The 21,904-nt window shown below is 41.7% G+C and overlaps 1 protein-coding gene across 1 annotated transcript; it reads right to left on the bottom strand.

Annotated features, from left to right (window-relative positions):
* Positions 1–5,974: 5,974 nt before the first annotated feature.
* LOC121875510 (glucose dehydrogenase [FAD, quinone]-like) lies at positions 5,975–12,625 on the bottom strand. Its single transcript, XM_042380076.1, has 8 exons — positions 12,559–12,625; positions 11,505–11,713; positions 10,222–10,502; positions 9,319–9,446; positions 7,831–7,901; positions 7,405–7,471; positions 6,980–7,080; positions 5,975–6,025 (listed from the first exon to the last, which is right to left on the bottom strand). Exons 1-8 carry the CDS (start codon positions 12,623–12,625, stop codon positions 5,975–5,977), a joined length of 975 nt encoding a protein of 324 aa, XP_042236010.1.
* Positions 12,626–21,904: the final 9,279 nt, after the last annotated feature.

Genomic DNA, 21,904 nt, shown 5'->3' with positions numbered 1-21,904 from the left:
TCCCCCCCTCCACACACACAACCTCTGTCTCTCATATCTCCTTCATACAACCCCTGCCTCCCCCATATCCCCTTCACATACAACCCCTGCCCCCATTCCCCCTTCACATACAACCCCCTCTCTCACATTCCCCCCTCACATACAACTCCTGCCCTCCCATATCCCCCACAACTCCCTGCCCTTCATATCCCCCTTCACATACAACTCCCTGCCCTCTCATATTCCCTCACATACAATCCTGCCCTTCTCATATCCCTCACATACAACTCCCTGCCCTCTCATATCCCCCTTCACATACAACTCCTGCCCTCTCATATCTCCTCATACAACTCCCTGCCCTCTCATATCTCCCCTTCACATACAACTCCCTGCCTTCCCTATATCTCCAATTCTCACATACAACTCCCTGTCTCTCCTTCCATCCCCTCCACATACACACAACTCCTGCCCTTCACATCTCTCCTTCACATACACTCTCATCTCTCTCATACAATCCCCCTCTCTCACACTTCCCCTTCACATACAACTCCTGCCCTCCATATCCCCCTTCACACAACTCCTGCCCTCTCTCATATCCCCTTCACATACAACTCCCTGCCCTCTCATATCCCCCCCTCCACATACAACTCCTTGCTCCTCTCATATCTCCCTCACATACAACTCCCTGCCATACAACTCCCTGCCCTCTCATATCCCCTCACATACAACTCCCTGCCCTCTCACATCTCCCCTCACATACAACTCCCCTGCCCTCTCATATCTCCACCTTCACATACAACTCCCTGCTCATATCTCCCTCACATACAACTCCCTGCCCTCTCACATTCTCCTTCACATACAATCCCCTGCCCTTCATATCCCTTCACATAATCCCCTGCTCATATCTCCACCTTCACTATAACTCTGCCTTCCTCATATCCCTCCTTCACATAACTTCCCTGCCCTCTCATATCTCCCCCTCATAACTTTCAACTTTGGATATATAGGTCATATAGACTTGTTGCACAGTTTACCCAACCTGGTCTTCAGAGAGAGAATGAATAATGGAGAGAAGAGGAAGGATGGTAGAGAGAAGAGGAAGGATGATAGAGAGAAGAGGAAGGATGATAGAGAGAAGAGGAAGGATGGTAGAGAGAAGAGGAAGGATAGAGAGAAGAGAAGGATGAGGAGAGAAGAGGAAGGATGATAGAGAGAAGAGGAAGGATAGAGAGAAGAGGAAGGATGATAGAGAAGAGGAAGGATGGTAGAGAGAAGAGGAAGGATGATAGAGAAGAGGAAGGATGGTAGAGAGAAGAGGAAGGATGGTAGAGAGAAGAGGAAGGATGGTAGAGAGAAGAGGAAGGATGATAGAGAGAAGAGGAAGGATGGTAGAGAGAAGAGGAAGGATGATAGAGAAGAGGAAGGATGGTAGAGAGAAGAGGAAGGATGATAGAGAGAAGAGGAAGGATGGTAGAGAGAAGAGGAAGGATGGTAGAGAGAAGAGGAAGGATGATGGAGAAGAAAGGAGGAAGGATATAGAGAGAAGAGAAGGATTAAGAGGAAGGATGATGGAGAGGAAGAGGAAGGATGAGAGGAGAAGAGGGATGATGAGGAGGAAGATAATGATAGAGAAGAGAAGGATGATAGAGAGAAGAGGAAGGATGGTAGAGAGAAGAGGAAGGATGGTAGAGAGAAGAGGAAGGATGATAGAGAAGAGGAAGGATGGTAGAGAGAAGAGGAAGGATGATGAGGAGGAAGAGGAAGGATTAGGAGAGAAGAGGATGATGGAGAGAAGAGGAAGGATGATAGAGAGAAGAGGAAGGATGGGAGAGAGAAGAGAGGAAGGTGAATGAGAGAAAGGAAGGAGGATGGTAGAGAGAAAGGAAGGATGGTAGAAGAGGATAGAGAGAAGAGGAAGGATGGGTAGAGAGGAAGGATGGTGAGAAGGAAGGATGGTAGAGAAAGAGGAAGGATGGTAAGAAGAGGAAAGGATGATGAAAGAGGAAGGATGTGAGAGAGAAGAAAGGATGATGAGAAGAAGGAGGATGGTAGAGAAGAGGAAGGATGTGAAGAGGAAGGATGGTAGAGAAAGGGAGGATGATAGAGAAAGAGGAAGGATGGTGAGAAGGAAGGATGATAGAGAAAGAGGAGGAATGATGAGGAAGGATGGATGAAGAAGAGGAAAGAGTAGGAAGAAGGATGTAAGAGAAGAGGAAGGATGATAGAGAAAGAGGAAGGATGGTGAAGAAGGAAGGATGTAGAGAGAAGAAGGATGATAGAGAAGAGGAAGGATGGTAGAAGGATGAGTGAGAAAGAGGAGAGGATGGTAGAGAAAGAGGAAGGATGTGAAGAAAGAGGATGGTAGAGAGGAAGGATGATGAAGAGAAAGGAAGGATGGTAGAGAGAAGGGAAGGATGTGAAGAGAGAGGATGATGGGGGAAAGGGAGGATTGAAGAGAAGGATGGGGGAAGGAGGATGATGGGGAAAGGAGGATGATGAGAAGAGGAGGATGGTAGAGAGAAGAGGAGGATGTTGAGAGGAAGGATGGTAGAGAAGGGAGGATGATGAGAGAGGAAGGGGATGGATGGGGAGAAGAGGAAGGATGGATAGAGAGAGGATGAAGTAGAGAGAAGAGGAAGGATGGTAGAGAAGAAAGGAAGGATGGTAGAGAGAAGAGGAAGGATGGTGAAGAAGAGAAGGGATGAGAGAGAAAGGAGAAGAGAGGAAGGATGGTGAGAGAGGAAGGATGGTAGAGAGAAGAGGAAGGATGGTAGAAGAAGAGGAAGGATGATGAGAGAGAGAGGAAGGATGGTGAGAGAGAGAAGGATGGTGAGAGAAAGGAAGGATGATAGAAGAGGGAAGGATGGTGAAGAAGAGGAAGGGGTGGAGAGAAGAGGAAGGATGGTAGAGAAGGAAGGATGGTGAGAAGGAAGGATGGGTAGAGAGAGAGGGATGATAGAGAGAAGAGGGAGGATGGTGAAGAGGAAGGGATGATGAAAGGAAGGATGGTAGAGAAGAGGGATGGTAGAGAGAGAAGGAAGGATTGATGAGAAGAGGGAAGGATGTGAGAAGGAAGGATAGGAAGGATAGAGAGAAGAGGAAGGATGGTAGAAGAGAGAGGATGATGAAGAGGAAGGATGGTGAGGAGAGGATGGTAGAGAGAGGAAGGTGTGAGAAGGAGGATGATGAGGAGAGAGGAAGGATGGTAGAGGAAGGAGGAAGGATGGTGAGAAGAGGAAGGATGGTAGAGAGAGAGAGGAAGGATGTTGAGAGAGGGAGGATGGTGGAAGGAGGATGGGTAGAGAGGGAGGATGGTAGAAGAGGGAGGGATGGTGGAGAGGGAGGGGAAGGGGGGAAGGATGGTTGAGAGGAAGGATGGTAGAGAGAAGAGGAAGGATGATAAACAAGAAATAATGTTAAGATCACTAACCTTTTTATCAAGGCCAGAAAAAGAAGGATTCAGAATTCCATTGTCATACGCTAAAGTGATGCCATTGAAGAACATTTGTATGTCTGGCCAGTAGGGATCACCATCTTGGAGAACTTTGACCCAAGCATTGGTGAAACTCGCAGCTGCTGTACTTAAAGGCCCTGATACACAGAAAAGCAGAGAATTAAAAACAAGTACATTATATTTTTGTGTATTTTCAAAAGATGACAACTGTCTACTGTATTGGTGTAACTACGTCGAGAATTATTCAGTAGAATTAATGTATGCTGACATTGTGCGTGCGTTTCAATACTTTCATGTCTTTTCCTTAAAATTCGTTGTAAACATAACTGAGGAAATATAATACCCACACTCAATCAATTTTACTGCAGTCATATATGTGTTCTGTCAAGGAGCTCTACCAACCACAAGGCACCAAACATCATCACTCATTCCTGCAAATATCACTTGATACAAGTCTTCCTTATTGATGGACACTGCTGCCACGCTGGTGGGCGTCTCTCCTTCTTCAGCATATCTTTTATCATTCTTCACATTCTCCTCTAACATTTCCATATTTCTACAACTCATTGCCACATTTCTTATTGTCTTCTTTAACCTCACACATTGTTTTAAACAGTTAAATGTTGTTATTCTAATTGTTCCTCCTGTTGCCTTTGGTCAAATCATTTTACAAGTAATAATGTCGATCCAACATCACCTACACCACTTTATATATTCCTCGATGCACTAAATATTATCTTTGCCTCCGCTATTCTGAGCTTCACTTATGACACATCTCCCAGTCTCTCATACTATCTACTGTATATGTTTAACAACACGTTTCCTCTTCCTTCAATTCTTATTATCGCTATGGAGCTGACCCTCGTGTCTGATGCTGCCCGCCGAGGCAACCTGGGCGTGAGTTTGTTGGGCTGGCAGTGACATCCCAACCACTCTGATTAACGAGAAGACAGTTAACATAACTGTACCAAGCCACTATCACAGATATATTAACCTACTTTTGGCATTCTGCCAATGATTAAATTAAACATCATTACTCTTTCTACAAAAAATATTGAGTGCTGCATTACTCCCCCATGGGCAAATGACGTAAAGAATCTTCGTAGTTACACCCAGCCAGGTGGATCGGGCGTGGGACCACCCATTGTGAGCAGTGACGCAATACACTGCACTTTTGTTTACATACGATTTAAATTCTTGCCAGTTCACGTACTTAAGTTAATGACTCGCCATTATAAGTTTTCCTCTAGACAATACACCAGGTGTGTGTCATCACCACTTCTGTGTATACTAACCTTTCGTGGTAGTCTTGTACTGCTGCAGGGAGATGGGGTTGTAAGTCTGGAGCAAGTCGGCTGCAGTTGAGCCTTTGCTGTTCTTCAGCTGAGTCCTAATACCTCAGTGGTCGTGTACGTTCTTTGGCCGACCCTGGAAGGTCTACTACCTTCACCTGTAACACACACACACAGACTGCTGTATACCACACATGGTGGTATACTAGGTTAGGTTAGTGTCATGTATGGTAACACTTTAACTCACTATAGTAAATTATTGTTCACCCAAACACTCACAGTGAAATTCCCTAAATATTAAGTGAACCCAGAATGAGTTAGAGACACAATAAGAATAATGTGTTGGTAGATCATGGTAGTGGCGGGAAGTGAAGAGTTCTTCTCTTATTTCATTATCCTCAGTTGTACTGTATATCTGCCTTCATCATCTCTGAGCTGATCTCATGGGTTAATACCTCCTGCTGTGGACTCAGTTGAGACGTTACTTCTTATACCAGCATCAGCTACAGTGGCACTACCTTGTGTTTGTGGAGGTGATCCTGCACCCCAGACAGCATGAGCAGTTTGGGTGATTCAACAGGACCAGCGGACAGGATCACCTCCTCCTGTCACAAATCAACACCTGCATCACACCACAGGTAAACTTTGCTTATCTTTAATTAACTAAACATCCTACCTCATGACTTTATGAACAATGTGAACTATTGTTAATGTGAACCATTAATAATGTGGTGACTTTATAAACAATGTGAATCATTACTAATGTGATAACTTTATAAACAATGTGAATTATTACTAATGTGATAACTTTATAAACAATGTGATACCTTTATAAACAATGTGAACCATTAATAATGTGATAACTTTATAAACAATGGGAACCATTAATAATGTGATGACTTTATAAACAATGTGATAACTTTATAAACAATGTGAACCATTAATAATGTGATGACTTTATAAACAATGTGATAACTTTATAAACAATGAGAATTATGCTGATGACGTCATTTATAGTTTACATTTTATACATGATAGCTCATATATAATGACACCAGTACAGAGTTTTGTGTTATTAGGAATTATGTTTATATTATTGCTCTGTTATAATAATACTGAAGACACATAACTCATTACTTGTACTTTATAAAAGATAAATAAGTATTTATAGGTGAGGTGAAGTATTGGTCTGGTAAACGAATGCCTTTTGATCATAAGGTAAACAAGGTGCAGTAACACTCACTGATCCTTATGTTTCAAACTTGACACCAACAGCTCTCTTGTTGTTGTCGAACACAATCTGAAAACAATAAATTTTGTTCATAATATTGAATAATACATTATATACAGAGATAGTGATAAAATAGATTAAGCGAGATAGCAGTGACTAGTAACGATGTTATTAAGCAAATAGACAAACTAAGCCTAATAAGTCAACAGGTCCCGATGAAATATTTGCCAGAATATTAAAGGAATGTAAGGAAAGGAGCAGTATGTCCTCAGCATACCTAGGCGCATGTTATACCGGTTATCAAGAGGAGATAGATCACTATCCTCTAACTACCTCACTTAGATTAAGCGGTTCAGTTCTGGTCACCGTACTACAGAATGGATATAGAATCCCCAGAAAGAATTCAGAGGAGAATAACAAGACTGATCCCGGGCATTAGGAACCTTGAGTACAGAGACAGGTTAAAGCATCTTATTTGCACTCCTCAGAGACGTAGAGTGAGGGGCGATATGATAGAGGTGTATAAATGGAAGTCACGGCTGAACAAAGGGGACATTACAAAGGTACTCAAACTATCCAACCAGAACGAACTCGCAGAATGGTTTTAAAATAGACAAATTTAGATTTGAAGATAGGTAAACATTGGTTTGGAAATAGAGTAGTGGATGAATGGAACAAGTTACCAAACATCATCATTAACTCTCATACGCTGGATAGCTTCAAACATAGGTTGGATGGATATATGAGCGATGGGGGTTGGGTGTAAATGGGACTGCCCAGTATGGACCAATAGGCCCGCTGCAGTTTCCTCCATTCTTATGTTCCTATAAGATACATAGTAAATAAAACATTATACTGTAATACATCTATACATAATAACTAAAACAGTATTACTGGAGGCTTCAACAACTCACCTGGAGGTCGGTGATACTGGAGGCTTCAACAACTCACCTGGAGGTCGGTGATACTCGAGGTTCAACAACTCACCTGGAGGTCGGTGATACTGAGGCTTCAACAACTCACCTGGAGGTCGGTGATACTGAGGCTCAACTCACCTGGAGGTCGGTGATACTGGAGGTTCAACAACTCACCTGGAGGTCGATACTGAGGCTTCAACAACTCACCTGTAGGACGGTGATACTGGAGGCCTCAACAACTCACCTGGAGGTGGTGATACTCGAGTTCAACAACTCACCTGGAGGTCAGGATACTGGAGGCTTAACAACTCACCTGGAGGTCGGTGATACTGGAGGCTTCAACAACTCACCTGGAGGTCGGTGATACTGAGGTTCAACAACTCACCTGGAGGTCGGTGATACTGGAGGCTCAACAACTCACCTGGAGGTCGGTGATACTGGAGGCTTCAACAACTCACCTGGGGGTGGTGATACTGGAGGCTTCAACAACTCACCTGGAGGTCGGTGATACTGGAGGCTTCAACAACTCACCTGGAGGTCGGTGATACTGAGGCTTCAACAACTCACCTGGAGGTCGGTATACTGGAGGCTTCAACACCTGGAGGTCGGTGATACTGAGGCTTCAACAACTCACCTGCAGGTCGGTGATACTGAGGCCTCAACAACTCACCTGGAGGTCGGTGATACTGGAGGCTTCAACAACTCACCTGGAGGTCGGTGATACTGGAGGCTTAAACAACTCACCTGGAGGTCGGTGATACCGGAGGCTTCAACAACTCACCTGCAGGACGGTGATACTGGAGGTTTCAACAACTCACCTGGAGGTCGGTGATGAGGTTCAACAACTCACCTGGAGGTCGGTGATACTGGAGGCTTCAACAACTCACCTGGAGGTCAGTGGATGCTGGAGGCTTCAACAACTCACCTGCAGGAGGATACTGAGGCTCAACAACTCACCTGGAGGTCGGTGATACTGGAGGCCTCCAACTCACCTGGAGGTCGGTGATACTGAGGCTTCAACAACTCACCTGGAGGTCGGTGATACTGGAGGCTTCAACAACTCACCTGCAGGTAGGTGATACTGGAGGCTCCAACCACCTGGAGGTCGGTGATACTGAGGCTTCAACAACTCACCTGGAGGTCGAGTGATACTGGAGGCTTCAACAACTCACCTGTAGGGACGGTGGTGCTGTGGAGGATGTGGAGGTTAGGGTCTGAGGAGGCCGGCAGTAAATCTGGAGTCGATGATCTGACTCCGTCCTTAATAGATAACGTTGCTGGTGAAAACCTGAGAGAGAGAGAGAGAGAGAGAGAGACTTTGTTAGTGACGATAATAAAACAATTCACGATATTGTTAATGTTTGTTCTGGCGCCTCGTGAAGAACTGACTTTGTTATAATGTTCAATGTTTTGTGTTTGAGTGTAGTGCTGACAGTAGTGTTGTTGACAGTGTGTAGTGTTGAGTGCTGACAATGTGGTGCTCAGTGCTGACACTGTGTAGTGTTGAGTGCTGACAATGTAGTGTTGAGTGCTGACACTGTAGTGTTGAGTGCTGACAGTGTGTAGTGTTGAGTGCTGACAGTGTAGTGTTGAGTGCTGACAGTGTAGTGTTGAGTGCTGACAGTGTGTAGTGTTGAGTGCTGACAGTGTGTGAGTGTTGAGTGCTGACAGTGTGTAGTGTTGAGTGCTGACAGTATGTATTGTTGAGTGCTGACATTGTGTAGTGCTGACAGTGTGTAGTGCTGAGTGCTGACAGTCTGTAGTTTTGAGTGCTGACAGTGTGTAGTGTGTGTAGTGGTGCGTGTGTAGAGTTGAGTGCTGACAATGTGTAGTGTTGAGTGCTGACAGTGTGTAGTGTTGGGTGCTGACTGTGTTTAATGTTGAGTGCTGACAGTGTGTAGTGCTGATTGCTGACAGTGTGTAGTGTTGAGTGCTGACAGTGTGTAGTGTTGAGTGCTGACAGTGTGGAGTGTTGGAGTGACATGTAGTGCTGACAGTGTGTAGTGCTGACGGTGTGTAGTGGACAGTTTGTAGTGGAGTGCTGGCAGTGTGGAGTGCTGACAGTGTGTAGTGTAGAGTGCTGACAGTGTGTAGTGCTGACAGTGTGTAGTGCTGACAGTGTGGAGTGCTGACATGTGGGAGTGCTGACAGTGTGTAGGTAAAAGTATTTAGTGTAACAACAAATTAGTTATCTTGTGTTATATATCAACAAACAAACTCCTTTATTTACCGTCATAAATTCGTCTTCATTTCTATAATTGTTTAATAACGATAACTATTTTCTCCTCTTGTTCAGGATCATAATATGTTTTGCATAACCAAACTTTACCAAATACATAATTGTGTTTTTTGCACCACTAATATTTAGTAAAGTAAATACAAACGTGTTTAAGTTGTATTGTTTGGTAAGTTAATAGTTTCTTATTATGAAGGAGGCGATGTTACCGAGTTGTTCTGGCCCGTTGTAGTCGATGACGGAGTAGCCCAGGTCAAGGCCGCTCTGTATGAAGGCCCGGAGAAGGGCTGCGGTGGTGCCTGGGTGACGCCGGGCCCACCTCGTCCGTGGTAAGCCTCTGTCTCGTAAACATATAAGGTTACCTAATTACTGGTGTTGTAACAGTGAAAGGTCATGGAGCGGTTAGCCTCGTCTGCTCCATAATGCCGTCTTATTATTCCACAATTTCTTAAAATAATTGTATCTCATCCAATTTTATAACTCAACATACCGTATGTGTTAAGTGACGTCAAGCAGCCACATATACACTGCTTATAGCACATGACAACAAAGAAAGTTAGGTGATCAAACTTACAAAAAAGTGACATCTTTTTTACTAAAATTTAACTCAGAATATTCGCTATTTATTGTCCTCAGGTGACACTATCTGAGAGTTGCTGTATCACTACAGTTGTAAGTCACTACAGTTGTAAGTCACTACAGTTGTAAGTTACAACAGTTGTAAGTCACTACAGTTGTAAGTCACTACAGTTGTAAGTTACGACAGTTGTAAGTCACGACAGTTGCTGTATCACTACAGTTGTAGGTCACGACAGTGTTAAGTCACGACAGTTGTAAGTCACGACAGTTGTAAGTCACGACAGTTGTGAGCCACTACAGTTGTGAGTTGTGACAGTTGTAAGTCATAACAAGGTTAACATGTTAACAATGTGTCAATCTTTGGCTCACATAATGTTAAAATCCTTTAGTTTTGAAAAAAAAAAAAATGCGTCATTAAAACATATAAAATAAATATACTGTAAATGAATGTCGATAACATTGGGACACATTAATTACTTAATAAAGATCAAACAAGAAAATTATCTGTTAAAGACTTTTGTATATTCACATACTGACACTCGTGCCGGTTGTTGTCACCACCGCCGAGGTCTTGTGTGTAACCTGAAAACATTATAAATATGAGTAATAGGCGAAGGTACTTGAGGTCACCTGTATGGGTGGGGAGACGCGGTAGTCCTCGGCCTTGATGAAGTAGGGAAGAACAGAGGTAGTCCCAGCCGGGGTTCCCCAAGGCCGCCCACTGGTCAAAGTCCCGCCTGTTACCTCTAGTGTGCATCATACCATTGACTGTGGAGCCGCCACCCAGTACCCGCCCTTGGGGCTGTTTGGCCGTCTACAGTATGCAAATGACGTCACATTATTATTTAATATTGACTTACATTTTAACAAGTTTTGGGTTAGCATCTGAATAATTTTTATGCAACGTTTCTATTTACGTGTCTCGGGAAAACAGACCTGAGGCCTGCTGGGAAGACATGAGTAAACGTCAGTTTGTTGCCACATTGTTGAGCGTTTTTCATTTCTGACACGACTTAAGAAATACTATTTTTAGTCTGGTGAAGGTTGACCCTGACATAAGATGTCTTCAGTACTAATGTCAAAATAAATCACTTTTGCCTCTGGTAAAACTACGTAACACTTAAATATATATTACTCACTACTACGGACAAGTTAGGGAGGCAGAGTGTAGTAATAATATTCTGGTGATTGTCAAGGTGAACTACAGCAGTCCTCAAGCCACATGTGAATTGTTGTCAGTCAAAAAGAAAATAATTCTATATTCTTTAAGTGATCTTATCATGTGTGTGGGAGTGTCACGTCACACCGAGACTCACGTGAGTCAGATGGAAACAGTTCTCCCAAAATACAAGTTCCTGTGAAATCGAACAGTCCAAAATACTCGAAGAATATAAATTTGCGACGGTACCTTAATAGAATGAATTATTTGTGTTTTGTTTTATGTTTTATCTATCTCCCTGTTTAGTGGGGGTAAAGCCTGGCCTTAGCTCAGAATGCATTGCGGTAAACAAAAGATGACATTGTTGTGGAGTAGGTTTATTCCCTACCTAGACCAGTCATCAATGCATTTTTACTACTACATTAATAAATGTCCTTTATTTTTCAAGATTGTTATTTAAGTTACACCATACATTATAAGGTACATCTATAATACACTTTTCTTCTAATGTTCATCCAAGTGTTATAACATAATATTTCAGGATATCATAAACAGGGGTGGAAATGTTTCTCATAGGGCTATAACCCCCTGTACAGTACTGGGTGCACTGACACATCGTCTCTGTACTCCAGGTCAAGGAGGTCACTTATGACTCACCTGGTTGACGAGATTCTTGGAGCTGTACCTCTGAGGGACGGTACTGTACCCCCAGTTCTCTCTGTAACCCGGACTGAAGCTGATGGGTTGGAAGCCCGGGACGTAAGTCTCCAGGGGTGGCGGTCCTCCAGCCTCCAGCAGCAACACGCGCCATCCTGCCACCTCTGACAACCTTCCTGCCAACACGCATCCTGCAGTGCCTCCACCCACTGTGTGGAGATATATTGTGTCACCTCCTCCATAATATACTCTACTTCCTCCTAATATTTCCTTACAGAAATATTATCCCATTACAGTCCAACAATTACAGTCTACTGTTTATCAATAATGGATCGGTGTTCTCAGGCAAGACCTAGGGGTACTTGTAAGCCCGGACCTACGGCCTAGAAAACCGTGCGTTAATGTTCGAAATAAGGCAAACAGAGTATTGGGTTTTATATCTAGAAGTGTAAGTAACAAGAGTGCAGAGGTCTTATTGCAACTATATCTTGCGCTAGTCAGGCCGCACCTCGATTATGCGGTTCAGTTCTGGTGCCCCTATTATAGAATGGATATAAATTCACTAGAGTCGGTGCAGCGAAGAATGACAAAAATGATTCCGGGACTTAGAAACCTTCCATATCGGGATAGGTTAAAGAAACTTAACTTGCATTCCTAGAAAGACGAAGAGTGCGAGGAGATATGATAGAAGTATTTAAGTGGGTGAAAGGAATCAATAAAGGAATATAGATAAAGTTCTTATAATATCCGAGCAGGATAGGACTCGTAACAACGGATTCAAGTTGGATAAGTTTAGGTTTAGGAGGGAGATAGGAAGAAACTGGTTCACAAATAGGGTGGTGGACGAGTGGAACAAGCTTAGCAACTTTGTAGTAAGTGCGGGAACTCTGGAAAGTTTCAAAAGGAGGCTAGATAGATTCATGGATGATAGAGAGTGGTAGTAACTTACGAGCTGCCATGCACAGGCCAACCGGCCTTGTGCAGACTCCTTATTTTCTTATGTTCTTATGTAACACTGGTAGCTTCATAAATCCGACCCTGTGAGGCGTCTCACCTGGCTGCCCTTCAAAGGTGTGTAGTAGTGCCCTGTTGTCTACCACACGGGCAATAGCTACTAGCATTAAGGAACAATTATCAACGTGTATTAACGCAGAATTAATAAAATTATCTGGAGAAGTGACTGACCAATTAGAAGCTGTAGTTCACCAGGTGATACCTCTTGTACCCCAGGCCCCCACCACCATGGTCTCCCGTAGTGACGTACAGTACTTACCAATAATAAAGTCATAGGAGGGAGTGAGGGGGCCGCTCAGTTCAAAGTTTCCTGGCCAGCTTCATTTATGACGTTGATCAGCAGGAGCCGCAACACGGGCAGAACGGCTGCGGTCGTCACCCCCAGGAACGTGTCTCGTATGAAGCTCAAGGACATTTGAACCTTTGTGAAAACTGAGAAAATAAAATGTTGATAGTTTTTGTGAACAACCGCAGGTCCTGAACTGGCTGCTGTTGGGTCAGGAACCGCAGGTTATATCACCGACCACCACTGCCCAGACACAAAACTAAACCAGCATGGATGGTCGCCAGTCGACCACTGCCCAGAACACAAAACTAAACCAGCATGGAAGGTCGCCAGTCGACCACTGCCCAGACACAAAACTAAACCAGCATGGAAGGTCGCCAGTCGACCACTGCCCAGACACAAAACTAAACCAGCATGGAAGGTCGCCAGTCGACCACTGCCCAGACACAAAACTAAACCAGCATGGAAGGTCGTCCCGACTATAATGTGGATGGCGGACCAGAGGACTGTGCGCTCACGAGGTGAAAGTGAGCACAAGGTTGCTCATGGTGTCATACATTACGTGACATGTCTATTATCTGTCTAAAATAACTACCACTATACCGTGTTATTGTGTTATCATAACTACCACTATACCGTGTTATTGTGTTAACATAACTACCACTATACCGTGTTATTGTGTTATCATAACTACCACTATACCGTGTTATTGTGTTATCATAACTACCACTATACCGTGTTATTGTGTTATCATAACTACCACTATATACCGTGTTATTGTGTTATCATAACTACCACTATTCCGTGTTATTGTGTTAACATAACTACCACTATCGTGTTATTGTGTTACATAACTACCACTATACCGTGTTATTGTGTTATCATAATTACCACTATTCCGTGTTATTGTGTTAACATAACTACCACTGTACCGTGTTATTGTGTTATCATATCTACCACTGTACCGTGTTATTGTGTTATCATATCTACCACTATACCGTGTTATTATATCTACCACTATACCGTGTTATTGTGTTATCATAACTACCACTATACCGTGTTATTGTGTTATCATAACTACCACTATACCGTGTTATTGTGTTAACATAACTACCACTATACCGTGTTATTGGTTATCATAACTACCACTATACCGTGTTATTGTGTTATCATATCTACCACTATACCGTGTTATTGTGTTAACATAACTACCACTATACCGTGTGTGTTAACATAACTACCACTATACCGTGTTATTGTGTTATCATAACTACCACTATACCGGTTATTGTGTTATCATAACTACCACTATTCCGTGTTATTGTGTTAACATAACTACCACTATACCGTGTTATTGTGTTAACATAACTACCACTATACCGTGTTATTGTGTTAACATAACTACCACTATACCGTGTTATTGTGTTAACATAACTACCACTATACCGTGTTATTGTGTTATCATAACTACCACTATACCGTGTTATTGTGTTATCATAACTACCACTGTACCGTGTTATTGTGTTATCATATCTACCACTATACCGTGTTATTGTGTTATCATATCTACCACTATACCGTGTTATTGTGTTATCATATCTACCACTGTACCGTGTTATTGTGTTATCATAACTACCACTGTACCGTGTTATTGTGTTATCATAACTACCACTGTACCGTGTTATTGTGTTATCATATCTACCACTATACCGTGTTATTGTGTTATCATATCTACCACTATACCGTGTTATTGTGTTATCATATCTACCACTATACCGTGTTATTGTGTTAAAATAACTACCACTATACCGTGTTATTGTGTTATCATAACTACCACTATACCGTGTTATTGTGTTAACATAACTACCACTATACCGTGTTATTGTGTTATCATATCTACCACTATACCGTGTTATTGTGTTATCATATCTACCACTGTACCGTGTTATTGTGTTATCATATCTACCACTATACCGTGTTATTGTGTTATCATATCTACCACTATACCGTGTTATTGTGTTATCATATCTACCACTGTACCGTGTTATTGTGTTATCATAACTACCACTGTACCGTGTTATTGTGTTATCATAACTACCACTGTACCGTGTTATTGTGTTATCATATCTACCACTATACCGTGTTATTGTGTTATCATATCTACCACTATACCGTGTTATTGTGTTATCATATCTACCATCGTACTGCAAGTTATTGTAAGTTATTTTTGTTTATACTGTGTTATTGTGTTATCATAACTACCACTATATCGTGTTACGTGTTATCATAACTACCACTATACCGTGTTATTGTGTTATCATATCTACCACTGTACCGTGTTATTGTGTTATCATAACTACACTATACGTGTTATTGTGTTATCATAACTACCACTATACCGTGTTATTGTGTTATCATATCTACCACTATACCGTGTTATTGTGTTATCATATCTACCACTATACCGTGTTATTGTGTTATCATATCTACCACTATACCGTGTTATTGTGTTATCATAACTACCACTATACCGTGTTATTGTGTTATCATAACTAATGAATACTAATTGGCCAGCTTGTCAAAATGACGGGACGCACTTGATGAAAGTACCAAACTTTGTGAGACTTCTTTTAACTCCAGTGATAAACTTTCTGTTGGGATCCATCAAAGTTGAGCTGTTGGATGATATCACGGGACATCGTCAATTTTGGGGGTTTGTGTGTTAAGAAAAAACGGACAAAGTAGGTACAATATATTTATAAGAACTTGGTGGAATGTGAGAACATTCTCCTGAACAATGAGTTAATTTTATATGCTTTATATGCATTCCTAATATACCTCAGTATATACAATAATTTGGTTGGTGAGTTATTCAGATTTAATAGTCCAGTGTGCTTTCTTCCAAGAACACTTGCTACTGCAGGCACTTTTGCTCTTGCAGCCACATCTGACCAACTCGCTACAAGCTTTGAAAACCATTGGTAATTCCACTGTTGTTGTGACAGGTCACAGATGGCCCAGCTTCCCGCCTTGTAAGCAATTCACTTAGAGTCCTCTAGTAGAGCGCCCTGGGTTGGTGGAATGGATGCAATAGTTTTGTTTCTCTGAAAGAGTATTTCTCTGCGTGCCTCACTGACAGAACCAAGGTGGCAGGTCATGTTCTACAGGACGACTGTATGACGCTCAAGCAGTTTGAATGTTCAGTATCGACATTCAACTCGGTGTGTGAATTCTTCATCATGAAGTTGAAAGTCTCTGACTCCATGGTAAGACTTTCAAGCCTCTCATGCTGATCTATTCCCCTTTCTAGATAACACTGTATCACAGTCTGAGAAACTGTGGAAGTCGGGTAGGACTTTGGACTTGCCTTCTCTCAGAGCCTGGGCAATGGAATTAATGCGGATGTAACAAGTTCTTCCCTGTACCAAACGCCACTCATATGTTTGCTTCTGAGTATATGGTGTGCAGGTGATGGAACTTGCTAATCAACTTGACAATGACATCGGTATCAGTTGTGAGAACCTCGCAAATGGCAGAGCCAGTTATAAAGCGTCCTGCAGATGAAACTGCATTCTTGTGCCTATTTCTTCAAGGTTAAAGTCCGGCATAGAGTGATTGGTTCCTCTGACCACAACAGCTTATTCTGAAGCGATGACAATCTCCTTGTTAGAGAGGGATTCACTGCTTCCAGTCTTATCGGACAGTAATTTCAATAGCTTCAGCCTGTTATCTGGGTCACGCAGGAAGTCATGCCACTTTCCTGAAGTCTTGTTGTGACTGACAACCTTTCTTCTTGCACCTTCCCCTCTTGCCTCTTGTAGACTCTCTTATACAAAATCCATTTTCTCGGCTTCCTTCAACTGCTGTATAATGTAGGGCAGAAACACGTCTTTGGCATTATCTCCAAATGTTTTGATGCCACTTGTGGAAAGGTGCAACACAGCAACACCATCACGGACTCTCCCGTCAAAGGAGCTTGGTGGCTCTAACTCAGCTGTTTGTTCCAGACAAGTCAGTAGGTCAGGCGCAACATTCAGGTTAATGTAACTGGGAACTTCAGTTTCATTGAAATGTTACTGTGAGGTTACCAAGTCAGCAGCTTCACCAAAAACGGGTTTAGAGTGTCTGTCAAAGTTGTTTTCACCAGACCATTTACTAGGTCAAATTCCTTGAATTCCCAGACGAATTTTCCTCTGTCAGAGATTGATGGTCGCGCTGTGCTGTGCTGTGCTGTGCTGTAGAGTCGAGACAAAAGTTTCAGTCAGTTTAAAAACTTACGATCTTATCCGCTTGTTTGGTTTTGTTTGGGTACAGTACACCTGGAATAATAACTTGTGGTAGTCAGTGTACCGACCCTTGCTGAGTGCTTCCACATGTGGGGAATGTTCACCACACGCTCGTTGAGAACATCACGAGTGTCTACTGTTAGTGCCTCAGGACCACCATAAAGGAAAACATTGTCCAAATCAGCCTTGCTTGTTGTTCATCACCACCACTTGTTCATTACCACCACTTGTTCATCACCACCACTTGTTCATTACCACCACATGTTCATTACCACCACTTGTTCATTACCACCACATGTTCATTACCACCACTTGTTCATTACCACCACTTGTTCATTACCACCACTTGTTCATTACCACCACTTGTTCATTACCACCACTTGTTCATCACCACCACTTGTTCATCACCACCACTTGTTCATCACCACCAATTGTTCATTACCACCACTTGTTCATTACCACCACTTGTTCATCACCACCACTTGTTCATTACCACCACATGTTCATTACCACCACTTGTTCTTCACCACCACTTGTTCATCACACCACCTGTTCATAGGGGCGGCACCAGGCAAGGTTAACCACTACAGGAAGCACTCTCAGGCCAGGGCTTATCTTAAAGTTGACAGAAATAGTTGGAGAATATGATGACAGCGCCAAAAAAAATAGTTGAGGAATATGATGACAGAGCCAAAAATAATAGTTGGGGAATATGATGACAGCGCCAAAAATAACAGTTGGGGAATATGATGACAGCGCCAAAAATAATAGTTGGGGAATATGATGACAGCGCCAAAAATAATAGTTGGGGAATATGATGACAGAGCCAAAAATAATAGTTGGAGAATATGATGACAGCGCCAAAAATAATAATTGAGGAATATGATGACAGCGCCAAAAATAATAGTTGGGGAATATGATGACAGCGCCAAAAATAATAGTTGAGGAATATGATGACAGCGCGAAAAATAATAATTGGGAAATATGAAGACAACGCCAAAACTAATAGTTTACACACTGTAATCTAAGAAGAGAAAACCGCACACCAGTACAGGGTCACGGCTAACTTTTACTTCCCGTTGTCCTTGTAAACGAACTTGACCTCCTTGACCTTTCCCAAGCTATACACGTCTAAATCAAGACATTTTATCTACTCACACTTTGTGACTCTACACACTCTCACTATCACACTTCATGACCTCTCAATACTTGTATCTACGACCTCTACTAGCACACTTTATGCATCTACGGCCTCTACTAGTACACTTTATGTAGATATGACCTCTACTAGTACACTTTATGAACCTACGACCTCTACTAGCACACTTTATGTATCTACGACCTCTACTAGTACACTTTATGAATCTACGACCTCTACTAGTACACTTTATGTATCTACGACCTCTACAAGTACACTTTATGTATCTACGACCTCTGCAATACTGAAAGTAGTAATATTAATATTACTTTGTGCATCAGATAATAAACAACAAACGTTTCCTGAAACAGTTCATCTCTGACAATAAACAGCAACTACAACTTAAAGCACACTACACATTTTACGTGTAGGTGTAGCACACTGTAAACCTAAGAAGTACACATATACAGTAGTACATTTTACATTTATGTATAGGTAGTACACCTGGTATATGAGCACTTTTACAGTCAGAAATGGTGTGTCAGCACTTACTGTCAGACGCGAGGTGTCAGGAGCGGAACACAAGCTACCTCGCTGCTACTCCCCAGGTGTGTCACTGATACACTGAGCGTCCTCCACACACACACACACACACACACACACACACACGCTATTAGAAAGTAGTTATCCTTTACCTCCGTGACTCTACTTATTAGTTTCCGTATAAATGAAATTGGATTTGTATCTTTTTTTAACACCTTAGAAAAAAAAATCTTTTATGATGCGTAATTTTGTGAATTTGTTTAGTAAGCTTTATCAGTTTTATTAAGATAATACCTTTAGTTAAATTTGAGTGAGTTTGGCTCCTAACTATTTATGTATAAATTATCAATTGTATTGGTATTCTTTATGAAGATGATGATGATGATGATGATGATGATGATGATGAAAGCTAGTTTGGAGTTCAAATAATCACTGGAGAATAAGGCAAAGAACATAAAGTGTGCTAGTAGAGGTCGTAGATACATAAAGTGTGCTAGTATTGGTCGTAAATATATGAAGTGTACTAGTAGAGGTCGTAGATACATAAAGTGTACTAGTAGAGGTCGTAGATACATAAAGTGTGCTAGTAGAGGTCGTAAATATATGAAGTGTACTAGTAGAGGTCGTAGATACATAAAGTGTACTAGTAGAGGTCGTAGATACATAAAGTGTGCTAGTAGAGGTCGTAGATACATAAAGTCTGCTAGTAGATGGCATAAATATATAAGGTGTACTAGTAGAGGTCGTAGATACATAAAGTGTACTAGTAGAAGTCGTAGATACATAAAGTGTGCCAGTAGAAGTCGCAGATACATAAAGTGTACTTGTAGAAGTCGGAGATACATAAAGTGTGCCAGTAGAAGTCGCAGATACATAAAATGTGCTAGTAGAGGTCGTAGATACATAAAGTGTGCTAGTAGAGGTCGTAGATACATAAAGTGTGCTAGTAGAAGTCGTAGATACATAAAGTGTACTAGTAGAGGTCGTAGATACATAAAAGGTGTGCTAATGAAAGTCGCAGATACATAAAAGTGTGCTAGTAGAGGTCGTAGATACACAAAGTGTGTGCTGGTGAGGTCGTAGATACATAAAGTGTGCTAGTAGAGGTCGTAGATACATAAAGTGTGCCAGTAGAGGTCGTAGATACATAAAGTGTGCTAGTAAAAGTCGCAGATACATAAAGTGTGCTAGTAGAGGTCATAGATACATAAAGTGTACTAGTAGAGGTCGTAGATACATAAAGTGTACTAGTAGAGGTCGCAGATACATAAAGTGTACAAGTAGAGGTCGTAGATACATAAAGTGTACAAGTAGAGGTCGTAGATACATAAAGTGTACTAGTAGAGGTCGTAGATACATAAAGTGTACAAGTAGAGGTTGTAGATACATAAAGTGCACTAGTAGAGGTCGTAGATACATAAAGTGTACTAGTAGAGGTCGTAGATACATAAAGTGTGCCAGTAGAGGTCGTAGATACATAAAGTGTGCTAGTAGAGGTCGTAGATACATAAAGTGTACTAGTACTGGTCGTAGATTCATAAAGTGTACTAGTAGAGGTCATAGACTCATAAAGTGTATTAGTACTGGTCGTAGATTCATAAAGTGTACTAGTCCTGGTCGTAGACTCATAAAGTGTACTAGTAGAGGTCATAGACTCACAAAGTGTACTAGTAGTGGTCGTAGATACATTAAGTGTACTAGTAGAGGTCATAGACTCATAAAGTGTACTAGTACTGGTCGTAGATTCATAAAGTGTACTAGTCCTGGTCGTAGACTCATAAAGTGTACTAGTAGAGGTCATAGACTCATAAAGTGTACTAGTAGAGGTCGTAGATACATTAAGTGTACTAGTAGAGGTCATAGACTCATAAAGTGTACTAGTACTGGTCGTAGATTCATAAAGTGTACTAGTAGTGGTCGTCGATACAAAAAGTGTAGTAGTAGAGGTCATAGACTCATAAAGTGTACTAGTACTGGTCGTAGATACATAAAGTGTACTAGTACTGGTCGTAGATTCATAAAGTGTACTAGTCCTGGTCGTAGATTCATAAAGTGTACTAGTCCTGGTCGTAGATACATAAAGTGTACTAGTACTGGTCGTAGATTCATAAAGTGTACTAGTCCTGGTCGTAGATTCATAAAGTGTACTAGTCCTGGTCGTAGATACATAAAGTGTACTAGTACTGGTCGTAGATTCATAAAGTGTACTAGTCCTGGTCGTAGATACATAAAGTGTACTATAATAGTAATGGTTTCTCTATGTTTGTTGATCTCATAAGCTCGATGCGTACTACAGGGTACACCCATCCTTTTTTCCTCTTCCATATTTCCTTTATCATTCGGCCATTGAAATAAAACTACTGTATATATAATTTTAGAGCAGAATATTTGTGTTCTTCAATGACCACATCCATTCTATGGTGTGTTACTGGAAGTTATAAATAACGAAAATTATCTAGAATGTTCTTATTTTCTTCACAGTCGACAGATGCTAATGTCACAAATCACTTTTGTGGTAATTCTGTGTACTCACTTACACAAGGCAGAGATGTAACATATATATATATATATATATATATATATATATATATATATATATATATATATATATATATATATATATATATATATATATATATATATATATATATATATATATATATATATATATATACACTCGTATATATACTTGTATTTATAATAATGATAATTGTAAACTTTTTACTTTTTTTACTCTTATCCTCTTCGCCACTGATCGGCTTGTTAGCCGCTTGGGCGATCGGTCACGTCTCTTTTCCTTTATATTCTTCACCAAAAGGTCGGCTCGCTAGCCGCCCGGGCGATCGGTCACGTCTCTGTCACGCACTGTTGGCAGATACTGGGCATGCACCGGCTCCTGAATGTACCTGAACCCGCTCCAGTGTTGGTCAAGTCTTCTCTTGAAAGAGCTCACACTCGGTGCCGTCACAACACTCTCTGGTAGATTGTTCCAAGAGTTTACAACCCTCACTCCGAAAAAGTTTGCCCTCACGGTTTTCTGGACTTGCGGCTTCTTCAATCTTGAGCTGTGACCCCTTGTGGGGCGAGCGTCCGCCAGCTCCAAGTAAGGACACTCAACTGAGTAGTGCCCCCT

The sequence above is a fragment of the Homarus americanus genome, unplaced genomic scaffold (assembly GCF_018991925.1).
Source record: "Homarus americanus isolate GMGI-L3 unplaced genomic scaffold, GMGI_Hamer_2.0 scaffold28257, whole genome shotgun sequence".
Lineage (NCBI taxonomy): Eukaryota > Metazoa > Arthropoda > Malacostraca > Decapoda > Nephropidae > Homarus > Homarus americanus.
This window is presented reverse-complemented; position numbering and strand designations above follow the sequence as displayed.

Coding starts and splice junctions, on each gene's coding strand:
- LOC121875510 (XM_042380076.1), bottom strand. CDS start 12,625: ATGCTAGTAGCTATTGCCCGTGTGGTAGACAACAGGGCACTACTACAC. Junction 9,447..10,221: donor AACAACCGGCACGAGTGTCA/GTATGTGAATAT, acceptor TTTACGAGACAG/AGGCTTACCACGGACGAGGT. Junction 7,081..7,404: donor TCAGTATCACCGACCTCCAG/GTGAGTTGTTGA, acceptor ACCGTCCTACAG/GTGAGTTGTTGAAGCCTCAG.